Source organism: Erinaceus europaeus, chromosome 8, assembly GCF_950295315.1.
Source record: "Erinaceus europaeus chromosome 8, mEriEur2.1, whole genome shotgun sequence".
NCBI classification, from domain to species: domain Eukaryota; kingdom Metazoa; phylum Chordata; class Mammalia; order Eulipotyphla; family Erinaceidae; genus Erinaceus; species Erinaceus europaeus.
The window spans coordinates 76412051-76426609 of record NC_080169.1 but is presented as its reverse complement, the minus strand read 5'-3'; the positions used below and the strand labels follow the sequence as shown (position 1 = coordinate 76426609).

At 39.7% G+C, this 14559-nt stretch overlaps 1 protein-coding gene across 1 annotated transcript in view; it reads left to right on the top strand.

Moving 5' to 3' along the window:
- Positions 1-14559, top strand: part of LAMB1 (laminin subunit beta 1) — an 87016-nt gene that overhangs the window by 23524 nt on the left and 48933 nt on the right. Inside the window, exons 9-12 of the mRNA XM_060196405.1 lie at positions 778-966; positions 1368-1547; positions 1662-1774; positions 4277-4356. Of these exons, the coding sequence (XP_060052388.1) occupies positions 778-966; positions 1368-1547; positions 1662-1774; positions 4277-4356 (562 nt within the window). The remainder of the gene's footprint in view (positions 1-777; positions 967-1367; positions 1548-1661; positions 1775-4276; positions 4357-14559) is intronic.

Below are 14559 nucleotides of genomic sequence, written 5' to 3'. Positions count from 1 at the left end.
GCTGGCCACTGAGGACATGTCAGTAGCTAAGACACAGCTCCTATATGCAGAATATTATGTCACAGAGAAAAGACAGATAATGATAGAGGGTAAAGTCTTAGAAGGACTAGGTTGAATTAAGCTTCAATGTGAGAAAGAAACTAATGAAGACTTTTTTGCTCATTAGAGATGATTAAAGCTGGGTTGGATCAAGTCTCTGCCAAATAGGCAGGAGGAAGGACTGATCGCTCTCAAAGCTGGCTAGATAGTTGTTTAACAGACCTTAATTCTAGTTCAACAGACCCTAGCTTGGTGTGATGGGTACAGAGAAAGGGAAGTTAGGTCTTCACACCAGGTTCCTCCAGCTAGGGAACCCAAATAGGTTTTCCGGATAGCATATGCCTAGAAAACCCTCTGGAAGGATATACTTCCATGCATTCTCATCCTGAGCCAGACTAAAGATGGCTTCCACAAATGACAGAATTCCAGTCAGCAAACTTCCAACAGGTACTTCTCTAAAAGTTTGCAGCTTTACAGCCCATTCTCTTCCAGAAAGAACAAACCCTTGAGTGTCTTCCATAAAGTTCACACTTTGAAGGTTCCTAGCCTCATTTAGGACTTAAACTGATGTCATAAGTGACTACTCTGTCCTTTTTCACCATGGTTGCTTTCTCATTAATTTCCATTTTGCTTGAACTTTGTCCCTAGTTTGCAAAATGAGCTTCCCCCTACCAACCTCAATCCTCCATTGGAAAATAGATTTTAAGAGCTTTTCTTGATGTTTGTCTTGTCACACAGAGTGTAACTGCAATGAACATTCCAGCTCATGCCACTTTGACATGGCAGTTTACTTGGCTACTGGAAACGTCAGTGGAGGAGTGTGTGATGAGTGCCAGCACAACACAATGGGACGCAACTGTGAGCAGTGCAAGCCGTTTTACTATCAGCACCCAGAGAGAGACATTCGAGACCCTAATGTCTGTGAACGTACGTGGGGGGAAAAGGCATGAGGTGGGACCAACTATAGGCCAGCTTTGAGTTTGACTCATTTGGAAATTTTCACCCTCTTTTCAGACTCAGCAGATTCCACATTGCTCTTTTCTTACTACCTAGGAAACTCAGTGTGAAATTTACTTTGCAGTGTAATATTTATTTATTTATTTTTACCGAGCACTGCTCAGCTCTGGCTTGTGGTTGTGCTGGGGATTGAACCTGTGACTATAGAGCCTTAAGCAAGAAAATCTTTTTCCGTAGCCATAATGCTATCTCCCTAGACCATGCCCAGTCCTCTTTAGCCTATCTTTGTAAGAATTCAAGGGATGAAAGGAATATGCAAATTTTTACAATCATGATGTATTTCTTGATACATTTTTTTTCATTTTTCTTAGAATGTACTTGTGATCCAGCTGGTTCTCAGAATGAGGGAGTTTGTGATAGTTACACTGATTTTTCTGTTGGCCTCATTGCTGGCCAGTGTCGGTGTAAGTTGTATGTGGAAGGAGAACACTGTGATATTTGCAAAGAAGGCTTCTATGGTCTAAGTGCTGAAGATCCATTTGGTTGTCAATGTAAGTACATTTTCTAAAAACTCTGGGAGTTCTCATGTATACATAATTCCCATTGTATCTCAATTCTAAATCCAGACTGCCTTAAATTCACTTTATTTTATCTTCAATATAAAGCTTGTGCTTGCAACCCTCTGGGAACAATTCCTGGCAGGAATCCTTGTGATTCAGAGACTGGTTACTGCTACTGTAAACGCCTGGTGACAGGACAGCATTGCGACCGGTGTCTGGTAGGTGAACTCCAAGTACATGGGAAGGGGAAAATGTGAATGTGACATGTTCTAGGAGAGAAAGCTTTACACTGTTGTCCTTTCCTTTCCCTTACATGTAACTATTATAAAGACATAAGTTGGCAGATAACAAAGAAGGAATTACTAAGGAATAAGTAAATTATTTTTTATTAATAGAACCAGAGCATCACTCTGATGCATGCAATACTAGGGACTGGACTGGTTACCTCATGCTCACAGGTAACCACCTCCAGGGCTGGCTGAGTAATTTGACAAGATAATCATCAGAGCTGTTAGAACTGTAAACGTGAGGGAGTCGGGTGGTAGCGCAACGGGTTAAGCACACCTGGTGCAAAGCGCAAGGACTGGTGTAAGAACTGTAAACATGAAACACCATTCTTTACAGACATACCAACAAGTTAAAAATAGGGGTGCTTACTATTAGAAGAGACACAGTGAGGGTCTGGTGCTATTCACTGCTGATGGAAATACAAAGTGACTCAGACTTTGTGAGACACATTCTGGAGATATGTATCAGCAGCTTGTAGAAATATGCATAATCTTTGACCCAGTAATCCCACTTCTGGGAATCTGTCCTAACGAAATAATCAGAAAATGGACAAAGACATATTCAACAGAAGACTCCATCTTTTATTAATCATAGCAAAGAATTTGGAAGCGGCAGTGAGGAAAAATTACTAAGTAAATTTTGGAGCACCTATACTGTGTAGTATCTGGTTGCCCTAGAAAATGACAATAGTGGGGGGCTGGGTGGAAGCCCAGGGGTTAAGCGTACATGGTGCAAAGAACAAGGGCCAGTGTAAGGATCCCGGTTCAAGCCCCAGCTCTTCACCTGCAGGGAGAATCGCTTCACAAGCAGTGAAGCAGGTCTGCAGGTTTCTGTCTTCTCTCCACTCTGTCTTCCCCTCCTCTCTCAATCTCTCTCTGTCCTATCCAACAACAACAACAGCTATAACAATAATAACAATAATAACCATAACAAAGGCAACAAACTGGGAAAAATAGCCTCCAGGAGTAGTGGAAACATACAATAACCCTGGAGAAAAAGAAAAAAAAAAAGATGGCAATAGCAGGCAAAGGGTAGATAGCATAATGCTTATGTAAACAGACTCATGCCCGAGTCTCTAAAGTACCAGGTTCAAGCCTCTGCACCACAATAAGCCAGAGCTGAACAGTGCTCTGGTAAAAAAAAAAAAAAAAAAAAAAAGAAAGAAAAATGACAATAGCATGAGAAAGTGCTTATAAGTATCTTGATGATATAAGGAACAGAGTCATCAAAATACATAAAATCTGAAGAGGAATACACTAAAAACCACTTATAGAGATTCAGGGTGGTGGTCCAGGAGGTGGTGCAGTGGATAAAACATTGAGGAAGCATGAGGTCTTGAGTTCAGTCCTGGCAGCACATGTACCAGAGTGATGATCTGGTTATTTCTCTCTCCAACTATCATTCTTAACAAATATGTTAAAAAAAAGAAGATTCTGGATGGAGTAGTTTAAAAGATCATGCCATATTTTTATAGAATCTTGTGATTGCTGTTATAATTTGGGAGGGGGATATCTACTGGCCCCAAATTATGTTTCTCATCAGTAAATAAAAATTTGCATATTTATCGTGATACATTGTTAAATTTCTAGAGTTTGAATTTTCATTGGTGAACCTGCTTTTTGCCTGCTCATTAGGAAAAATATATATATATATAATTTATTTATTATTGGATAGAGACAAATTGAGAGGGGAGGGGGAGAATGAGAGAGAGAGACAGACACCTGCAGAACTGTTTCACCACTTGTGAAGCTTCCACCCTGCATGTGGGGACCAGGGGCTTTAACCTGGATCCTTGCACACTATATGTGCTCAACCAGGTGCACCACTGCCTGGTCCCGGACGTATATATTTGTTAATGTACAATAAGGTCTTCTCCTGAATGTAGATTCTGTGCTGTTGCTTTTTATTTCACTCCCACTGCTTGCAAAACTCATTGATCTTGTCACTTTTCAGTTGTGAAAACTGTCCTTGCTTTATACTATTTCCACACTGATAAGTCCTTGAAGAGCTTCATTGGTATAGCTTATGACAGACAGAACTTAGTGAAATTTTAAAAGTCTGTCAAATGTTTGCCACAATACTCTTACTGCTAGAGTAATTCTAATGAAGAAAATTGGCATCTTTACTGCCTGCTTATACTAATTACTGAGTGCAGGGCACAGAAAGGACTGTGATGTGGCATTATGCAATTATGCATAGCCCTTTGGGACACCAATGACCTACAGCTTGGATTTCTCTGTTTCAGAATATTCACATTCTTTGTTGTTGGCTTTCTGCTTTTGGTGAACATGAACCTTTTGGTGGACATGAACCTTTTGGTGAAAATGAACCTTTTGGTAGACTAACCCAAACAGGCTGTAACTTGTTTCTTGCTGAGTGTGTCGGGTAATTAGAGGAAACCACCTTAAGACATTTAATCTTTTGTTTTGCAGCCAGAGCATTGGGGCTTAAGCAATGATTTGGATGGATGTCGACCATGTGACTGTGACCTTGGGGGAGCATTAAACAATAGGTGAGTCGAGCTTTATTTGCTTCAGAAAGGCTTCATGACCACCAGAAGTATTTTACTGATTTTATTTTAATGAGAGTTACAGAGGTAGATAGACAGACAGACTGACACCAGAGCAGTGCTCAGCAGCTCTGGTCTAGGGGATGGATCTCAGAGCCTCAGGCATGAAAGTCTTTTGCATAAACCAGTATGCTATCTCCCCAGCCCTATGCAGTCTCTCTTAAGAAATATATTCACCTTTGAACACTTGATAATCCCTGTTAACCTATGGTCTCAATGTTTTTAAAGCTTTATTCATTCTAAAAGTTAGACTGGAAGCTTCCCATGTATGCTTCTTGGACTTTAATATTGTTATTTGGTTTTGTACTATTACTTTTTAATACTTTCAAACTGTTGAAACAGCAAATGTTCAGATTTTAAAATAAATATTTAAGCAGTTTATACATATATCTAGGTAATTTTCTCCCCTAGATCTACAACTTAGAAGTGCCGCCATAATCACTTTTATATCTTTAGAAATTAACAATAGTTTTTAGAATGACTATTTCTTTCTTTTAAATTAATATGTGAGATCATTTTAACATAGAAAAAACTGGACCATTATTTCTCACTGAATTTTAGTGACAGTTTTGAAAATCAAAATAGTAAATACATTTTGTACTTACTTCTGCAACTTTTTTTAAATCTAGAAAATCTTTTTTCAGATCAACATGTATTCATCTTCTGTTTTCAGTAGTTTTTGGTGTTCTGTCATGTAGATATGTCATGATTTGTTTCTAGGTTTTTGGTTCTTTTTTTCTACTTAAAAATATTATAGTGAATGCTCTTGTAGATAAATCTTGAGGAGTGCTTGTAGAGATAAAGTGGGTTAGGTTCTCCTGATAGGACTGCTAAGCCAAAGTACAAGTGCATTTTTTATTAACAGATTGTGCTAGTTTATTTTCCTACCAACTAGCTACAAAGTACTTTCCTTCATGTCCCACTGGTAGTTGGTATTATAAAACATTTTATATTTCACCAATCTAATAAATGGAAAGTGGAATCCCATTTTAATTGTAAATATTTTTTCTTTTATTTCTTTAGCTTCTAAATAGTATTTTTCATATCAAATTTGTGAGAATTTAACTATATCTGAGTCAGAGAATATCAGTCTCTGTTCCTGGATCAGATGAAGAACATCTGGTAAAGAAAAGTGACTGCAGATGTTTCCTTGAAGTTCTAAATCTTCACTGAGAGAACATGCTTAATTCATTGAGCAAGCTTCATGTGCTCAAGGGGGAAAAAAAGTCTTTTACAAGATGATTTCCCAACACCATAGCAGTTGGCTGGGAAGGAATGTGATTTAGGCAGGAACATGTTCTGGTTGGCCTCTATATCTGATTTGTTCTACTCCAGTTCGTGCATAAACTCAGTACAGCTTGTAGTCTCTGACACTCTGGGACAAATTACATTCTTAGAAAACCTCCAAAGGGGAGGAAGCACAGAAAAAAAAAAAAGAAACAAAAACCTTCTGATCTACTTCTGGAATCAATTCTCTCACTTTCCTTTGTGACTCCAGAATGTATGTTTTACTCCTTTAGTAACTGATGCTTCGATTCAGAACTGTCATCACTCCTAAAGTCATTGTTGATTAGATGAAAAGGGGGTGGCTTATGTAATTATCCTACATATGTTGTACACTTTGGGACTCCATAGTCTGGAAGGTGGCACAGTGGATAAAATGTTGTACTCTGAAGCACAAGGTCCTAAGTTCAATCCCCAGCAGCACATGTACTAGAAAGATGTCTGTTTCTTTCTCTTTCCTCCAATTTTTCTCATTAATAAATAAAATCTTTAAAAAATATGTATTTAAAAAATTCTGGAACTCCTGGCATTCTTTCACCCTAAAAGGTTTCTGTTTGAGGGCCAGATGGTAGCGCAGTGGGTTAAATGCACATGGCACAAAGCACAAGGACTATGTAAGGATCTTGGTTCAAGCCCCCGGCCCCCCACCTACAGGGGGGTTGTTTCCCAAGTGGTGAAGCAGGTCTGCAGATGTCTATCTGTCTTCCCTTTCCTCTCTCAATTTCTCTTTGTCCTATCCAACAACACCAATAACAACAAGGGCAAAAAAAGGGGGGAAAATGGCCTCCAAGAGTAGTGGATTCATAGTGCAGTCACCGAGCCCCAGTGTTAACACTGGAGGCAAGAAAAAAGAAAAAAAAATAGTTCTGTTCCTTACACTGTCGTCATCTTTTGCTCTATTCTAAGCACACCTCTTGTCTCTACATCCACCCACACAGTTCATGGCCTGTCAGCCCTAGTCTTTCCTGAAAAAATAAATAAATAAATGCCACAAAGTACTAATAAAGAAAACTTGAGAAGTAAAAAAAAAAATAGTGAAGATTTTAAAAGTAGCTCTCTCTAGCGTAACTGAGAAGCCTTATCTTTTGACATCATTGATTGAGGAAGGAAAAGACTTAAAGATGCCTCCAGTCCAGTGACTTCACAGTGTTTTGTAGAGAGTTTATAGAAACTGACTCTACCAGGATAATGCTCACTGCCTAGGAGACACTTAAGAAATACTTGCAGATTGAATGATTTGTTGCAGCCATTTATAAATACCTTGGGCCTGATAAAATTCTTTGCTTTGCCTTGAACATTAAATAACATAACTCAAAGCCAGATTAATGAAGTTTTGCTTATTAAATAACCTGTTTGATGAATAAGAATTAGTGGCAGTGGTTGCTGTTTCAGTGTTATTTTTATGTGTTTAAAACCATTAAAAACTACAGAACACCTTTAGGGCCAGATGGTAACATAACCTGGTAGCACACCTATTACCATGTGCGACAACCTGGGTTCAAGCCTCTGTTAGCTTCACAAGTTGTGGTATAGTCCTGCAGATGCCTCTCTTTTTCTGTTTCTTAACCTTTGCAAAAAGAAAGAAAAAGTGAAAATGTAAGTATATGTGTATGTTTGAAAGATCTGCAGCATACTTCAAAAGCATTCATCAGTTTATACCTGGTGAGCAGTTTGTCAGCTCATCATTTATTTTTTAATTTTTTTTTTTTAAATTTTATTTACTCATGAGAAATGATAGGAGAGAGAGAAAGAACCAGACATCACTCTGGTACTGGGAATTGAACTGGGAACTGGGAATTGAACTGCTGGGAATTGAACTCGGGACCTCATGCTTGAGAATCCAAAGCCTTATTTATCCACTATGCCACCTCCTGGACCACTCAGCTCGTCATTTCTTTAAAGACCCCCCTTTTTTAAAAAAAAATTTTCTTTTCTAAACTGAGGTCTCCAACCTTCCCTTAATATTTCAACACCTTATTTCAACACCTCTCTTTTTTGTTCCTACCTCTCTATTTGCAATTTTTTTTATTCTCTTCTGTACTCTGGCATTTGAAAGATCTCTTGGCTAGAACTTAGGTCTTACTTGCTATTGTATCTCCCGCTGTACGCAGCACAGTGGTCTTTGGAGGTACTTAATAATTGAGAAGTAGACATCAATAGTTACTTTCATCAATACTTTGAACGATCATAGTGAATTTGGGAACCCAGTTAACCTTTGTTGATTATTGTGGTAAGGGGCATGAATGGTAGTGGGGCTTTTAGAACAAAGCCTGCCCTTTAAGGTTAAGTTTCCTAGTTTGATGGGTAGCCCTGAGTAAATTAATGCTGCCTGCCTATCAATGTGAAATCAACTCTAATTTGCGATCAGAATTATGAAGAGGTCTGTGTTAAGCACAGTGGTGGTTCTTATAAATGAGGGTTATCTTATTCTTTCTCTTCATAACAATAGATACTTAATCCATTTTGATTTGTGGTATAACTTGATTGTTTCACTGTTTAGCTGTCCATTTTGATTATAAGATCTTTAGAATTGGATTTTTATCTTTCTCCATTTTCTTTATATTATTTAGAAATAATGAACTGACCAAGGCAGTAAGGATTGATTCAGAAGAACATAGACAATGGACTAAAATGTGAGGGTGCCAGCAACAGGAAGCACAGCTTCCATGGCCAGTGTTTGCTCAGTAAATATTTGCTGAAGAGTATGAGGAGTGTGCTCATCCGTAACTGTAGAGCAGACACCAGAAAGAGAAGCAGTTATTTTCAAATGATGACTTATGGAGAATGCTAGAAATTGGCCACAGTCATCATGATTTGATATAAGAAGAAACAATTGTGAGTTTTTGTGAAATGGTGAAAGATATATAGGGGTCCATGCTCCCAGAGGGATAGAGAATGGGAAAGCTATCGGGGGAGGGGGTGGGATATGGAGATTGGGCGGTGGGAATTGTGTGGAGTTGTACCCCTCCTACCCTATGGTTTTGTTAATTAATCCTTTCTTAAATAAAAAATTTAAAAAAAAAAAAAAGAAAGATATATAGGGAGACTAGTTTGACAGTGGAAGACAGGCAGGGGATAAAGAAAAGTTTGGGAAGTTGCTAGTATAATAGACAGTCTGGGATGATGGCATACTGGGCTAGAATCGTAAGTGATAATGAGAGGAAAGTAAGGAAACTTTTAAAGATTTTTGTCATTTCCTGGGGGTTCACCACTTCGGGCTGACTTTTGAGATAGATAAATACACACACACACACACACACACACACACACACACACACACACACTACAGCCATGGGGACTAGGCTCAAAACTTGGATTTTACATATGGCTGAGCTTATGCAAGTGAGCTATTTTGTCAGCTGACAAACTTCTTGAAATAAGACTTTTGAGGGCTGGGCAGTGGCTCATCCAGTTGAGCACGCACATTACCATGCATGAGGATCCGGGTTGGAACCCCTGCTTTATACCTGCAGGGAAGAAGCTCCATGGGTGGTGCAGCATGTCTGCAGATAGCCTTTTCTCTTTCCTTTATACCCCCTCCCCCAATGTCTATAAAATTAAAAAAAAAAAAAAAAGGAAAAATGTCTGCCAGGAGCAGTGGATTCTTTCTTGCTTTCTTTCTTTTTTTTTTAAATTTCTTTATTGGGGGATTTATTTCTTAGTTTTTAAAAAAGATTTTATTTATTTATTAATGAGAAAGAAAAGAGGAAAGAGAGAAAGAACCAGATATCACTCTGGTACATGTGCTACTGGGGATTGAACTCGGGACCTCATGCTTGAGAATTCGATGCTTTATCCATTGTGCCACCTCCCGGACCACAGGAGCAGTGGATTCTTCACCAAGCCTCAGTGATAACACTGGTAGCAAAAACAAAAGAGAAAAGACTTCTGGTGCTCTGCAGATAGAGCATAGGACTTGCACTTGTGAAGGCCTGGGATTGGTCCTGGCACCATGTGTCAAAATGGTGCTCTGGTCTCTCTCTCTCACACACATACGTTCTCTTTTTTGAAGAATAAGGCCTTGAGGGGCTGAGAGAGTGCTTATTTGGTAGAATGTACACCTTAGCGTGCATAAAGATCTGGAATCGAGCCCCAGCACCACATGGGCGCACCATGAATGGTACAAGGTAAAGTTCCACAAATGGTGGAGTAGTGCTATGCTTTATTCCTCCCTCCCTTCTCCCTTCCCTCCCTTCCTTCCTTCCTCTCTCTCTCTCTCTCACTCTCTCTTTGTCTGAAATAAAAAGAATAAAAAAGTTATCCTGGGAACAGTGGTGCTACAGATTTGCAAGTAAATAAAGAATAAGATGCATGGATATCCATGTGAAGTGAAGAGAAGGTGGGGCAGGGGTAGATAGCATAATGGTTATGCAAAGAGACTCTCATGCCTGAGACTCCAGAGTCCCAGGTTCAATCCCCTGCACTGCCATAAGCCAGAGCTGAGCAGTGCTCTGGTAAAAATAATAATAATAATATGAAGGGGAGGTTATGTTTCATTTAAAGCACAAGAAGAATTTAAAATGTTGGGAGTCGGGCTGTAGCGCAGCGGGTTAAGCGCAGGTGGTGCAAAGCACAAGGACCGGCATAAGGATCCCGGTTCGAACCCTGGCTCCCCACCTGCAGGGGAGTCGCTTTACAAGCGGAGAAGCAGGTCTGCAGGTGTCTATCTTTCTCTCCTCCTCTCTGTCTTCCCCTCCTCTCTCCATTTCTCTCTGTCCTATCCAACAACGACAACAACAATAATAACTACAACAATAAAACAACAAGGGCAACAAAAGGGAATAAATAAATAAAATAAAATAAATAAAAAATAAAAAGAATTTAAAATGTTGCCACAGAAATAGAGTAGAAGAGAAGAAGTCTGTGAGGACAAGGCCATGGTACCCCAGGCTGAGCATATACATTACCATGCACGATTACCTTCTGCAGGGGGGAAGCATCACAAGTTGTGAAATAGTGCTACACTCATCTCTCTTTTTCCCTCTCTATCTCCCTATCTCCCCTTCCTCTCTCTGTTTCTCTGTCCTATAAAAAAGAAACATAATTCTTTTTTTTTTTTTTTTTTCCGTTTTTCCCTTTTTTTTTTTTTTTTTTTTTAACCAGAGCACTGCTCAGCTCTGGCTTATGGTAGTGCAGGGGATTGAACCTAGGACTTTAGAGCCTCAGGCATGAGTCTCTTTGCATAACCATTATGCTATCTATCCCTGCCCAAACATAATTCTTTTAAAAGTCAGTGAAAAGTGAGAAGTGTTTTGGGACAAGAACAATTAGAAGTAGCATCCAGGCAAACCATGAAAATGTCTTATCGATAGCTGGGAATATGTGATCAGAGCACAGCTGAGAAAGAGCTAAGAGCTGTAGATGTGCAGAGCAAACACGATAGGCTCCCAGCTTAAGTTCACCGAGGAGTAGGTGTTACATTGGAGCCATACCTATCAATGACAATCACTCAAGTCTGTGGACACAAAGAGGTGAGTGATGCCAGGGTTGATGTGAAGGGGACTCTTTTCTCATGAGTTGTTTCTTCTCTAGAATCATGTTATAGCTGTAGGAGTCTGCCCACTAACCCTTTGTCGGGTTGTTCTCATGTGTTGGCATGTAAAGGACCCAGTTGTTTTCTTCAGTTGCTCATGTTTGGATATTTGTTTTCTTGGTAAATATCTGCTGGCGAGGAAAGAAGGGTTTTCCATTGTCCATATGATGTAATGTCTCAAGCCTGAATGGCTGAAAATGGCTTTTGTTGCTGGACTGTGCCAAAAGAGGGCTAGGTCCTAATTGGAACAAGCTTTCCTCTGGGAATTGGCTGCAGGATGTTGAGAAGTCATACTTCTTTTGGATAGAACTGATTTGCATGACCTACAGGAAAAAAGACATTAGTTGGACTATTACAGGACTGTCAGGGATTTTTTTTTTTTAATTAACCTGAGTATTCAGTCTTCCTATTAGTCAACTTGCCTTGGTTACTTTGTTTAAAATAGATGTTGGGATGTGATGAAAACAAAATTACTCTGGGTTTAAAATCATAATCCTAAGCCACATTTTGAGTTTAATAGATGCATATAATAGTTTTATCCTGTATGCAAAATTATGATACTAAAGTAAAAGAGAAGCATAGACTGAGGGAAAAAAAAGTGAATATATTATATCAATATCCAGAAACTTTTATTACCAAAATCAATAGTAACTTGTAACAGTTCTATTGTTTATTTCTTATGTGCCAGAGAGTGAACCTACGGTCTACTGCTAATCGACATCCCTGGATCCAATTTTTTATGAGACGATGAGAGAGACAGAGAAAGCAAAGAGAGAGAAAGAGCCAAACACCACTCCACCGTCAATGGTGTTCTGTTTACTTTGTCTTTGTTGCTCTGATGTGGTGCTAGTCTGGAGTCCAGGGCCTCACACATGCCACATGCAAGGGATACACTCTACCTCTGCATCACCACCCTAGCCCACCCATATTTTAATAACCTTAATATTATATATTTCCTTATTTTTTCCTTATTTTTATTCAGAACATTTCTTCCTCCCCCCCCCCCCCCCTTTTCCTCTCTTCCTTCCTTCTCCTGATTCTTCTCCTTTTTTCTCACTAGAGCACTGCTTAGCTCTTCTTTATGATAGTTCTGGGGATTGAACTAGGGAATTTAGAGCCTTGGGCTTGAAAGTCATTTACATAATCTTTATGCTGTCTTCCCAATCCCCAAATGTATGTTCATAACATATTTATTTGTACAAACAATGGCTGAGTATAATCTGTGTGCAGGGCAGTGGGCTAGACCTTCCAAGAAGGGGGAGTGGTGACCAAGGTAAATAAGGCACAGTTGAAGCCTGCATGGAGTTTATAGTCTAGTGGAGAGTTAGGTCTATTAATTACGTTACAAAAGGAAGTAATCTATTCCTTAGCAGTATACATAAGGGGTAGCTGCTGCCTTAGGGAATGAAATTTGTGAATGGTAGAGGGGGGACAACATAAGATTTTTATACTATGTGTGCCTAACTCGGTGCTTTAGCACCCACTCCCAGCATTAAGATTTTTTTTTTTTGGTTCTTTTTTTTTTTTTTTAAATTTTTTATTTAAGAAAGGATTAATGAACAAAAACATAAGGTAGGAGGGGTACAACTCCACACAATTCCCACCACCCAATCCCCATAACCCACCCCTCCCATGATAGCTTTCCCATTCTCTAGCCCTCTGGGAGCATGGACCCAGGGTCGTTGAGAGTTGCAGAAGGTAGAAGGTCTGGCTTCTGTAATTGCTTCCCCGCTGAACATGGGCGTTGACTGGTCAGTCCATACTCCCAGTCTGCCTCTCTCTTTCCCTAGTAATTCCAATTCTCTGGGAAAGCTGAGCTCCAGGACACATTGGTGGGGTCTTCAATCCAGGGAAGCCTGGCCAGCATCCTGGTGGCATCTGGAACTGCAAACTCTAGTGTACTTCTGCTTTCAGGTATATATTTTGCAGTAGTTTATGGATACGTGTGAACATAGGCTCTCTCTCACAGAAACTGGTGTATATCTAGGTTATGGGACTTTGTTAGAAAGTGAACCACCTGAGATGAAATTAGAGTGTACTATAAAAGGAAAGGTCTCACCCGAATAATGAAGCTGAAGGGTTGTCATTCCACACGTGAAGTCTCTGGATACAGTCTGAGGTGAAGCATGTTGAGGTGGCAATCGTTGCGTTGCTTAGGTTGTGATCGGCGGATGCAATATTATTTGGTTTGGATTGGGAGATGCATACGGGAAAGTGGGCCCTATCCAAGGGTTCCAGGACTGGGGGAAGTAGGGGCTCTATAGTGGAGATGTGAGGTTCCTGCTGTCTTAGGGTTCAAAAAGACAATCGATAGTTAATATTATCATCACATTATTTGTTAATTGGGTTAACTTTGAAAAGTTCCTTTGTTATGGTTTGCTGTACAGTATCCAGTATCTTGTATATAGCTGTGCTATTGGATGCTTCTAATCTACTTGGTCTAGGCTTTTGAGAGAGTCTGCATATCAAATACATAGCCTATTTATTAAAAAGATTCAGTTTGTCTTTTGAGAAACTTTGAGACATACAATTGATTTCCCCCCAGCATTAAGATTTTTATGAAGGAAGTTGAGCTAGATTTTGAAAAATAAAACGGACTTGATTCCATGGTGTGTGTGTGTGTGTGTGTGTGTGTGTAATGGTTAGGAAATACCACAAGTCTTTTGTAAGCTGACCCTTTAATAGATAAATCTTTCAATCTTTGCTGGGGGACTAAGGGAGAGAACATCTCAAGCTCCAGAAACAAGAGAAGCAAATGGAAAAGGGTCATGACTCACCTAGCCAGCCCATTTAAGAAATTCTAAGTAGTTCAGTATGGCTGGAGACGCAGGGGTTTACGAGGCTGCAGTGGTAGAGAAGAAACAGATTGTGAAAGAACTAGGGCACCTCCCCAAGGCTGGTATGTCAGGAAGTGGTGTGATTAATGCATCTGAGAAAGGACATTGGGGCAGCTGTGTAGGTGATGGTTTGGGTTGCGAAGCTGGAAGAATACTGTCAACTAGGATCTTGTTTAGAAGAATAACTGCTTTCACTGTAATTGAAAAGGAAGAATTCTCAACATAACATGGATGATGGAAGAAGAAGAGATACATAAGATGCTAATGTGTGAAGTCCCAGAATTTGGTTCCTGATGGGAGGCACAGAAGAAACCTAAGAGACGATACGTTCTAGGTTTCTGACTCTGTTGACTGGGTTGGGGTGGTGTCTTTGACCCTTGTGAGTTTAGAACCTTGTGAGTGTTGCCTTCTTGAATCTAAAGGTTTTCTGGTGCCTGTGAAATAGCTAAAATGGAGCTGTCCTTCAGTTGGAGTTGAAAGTTTAAATCTGAG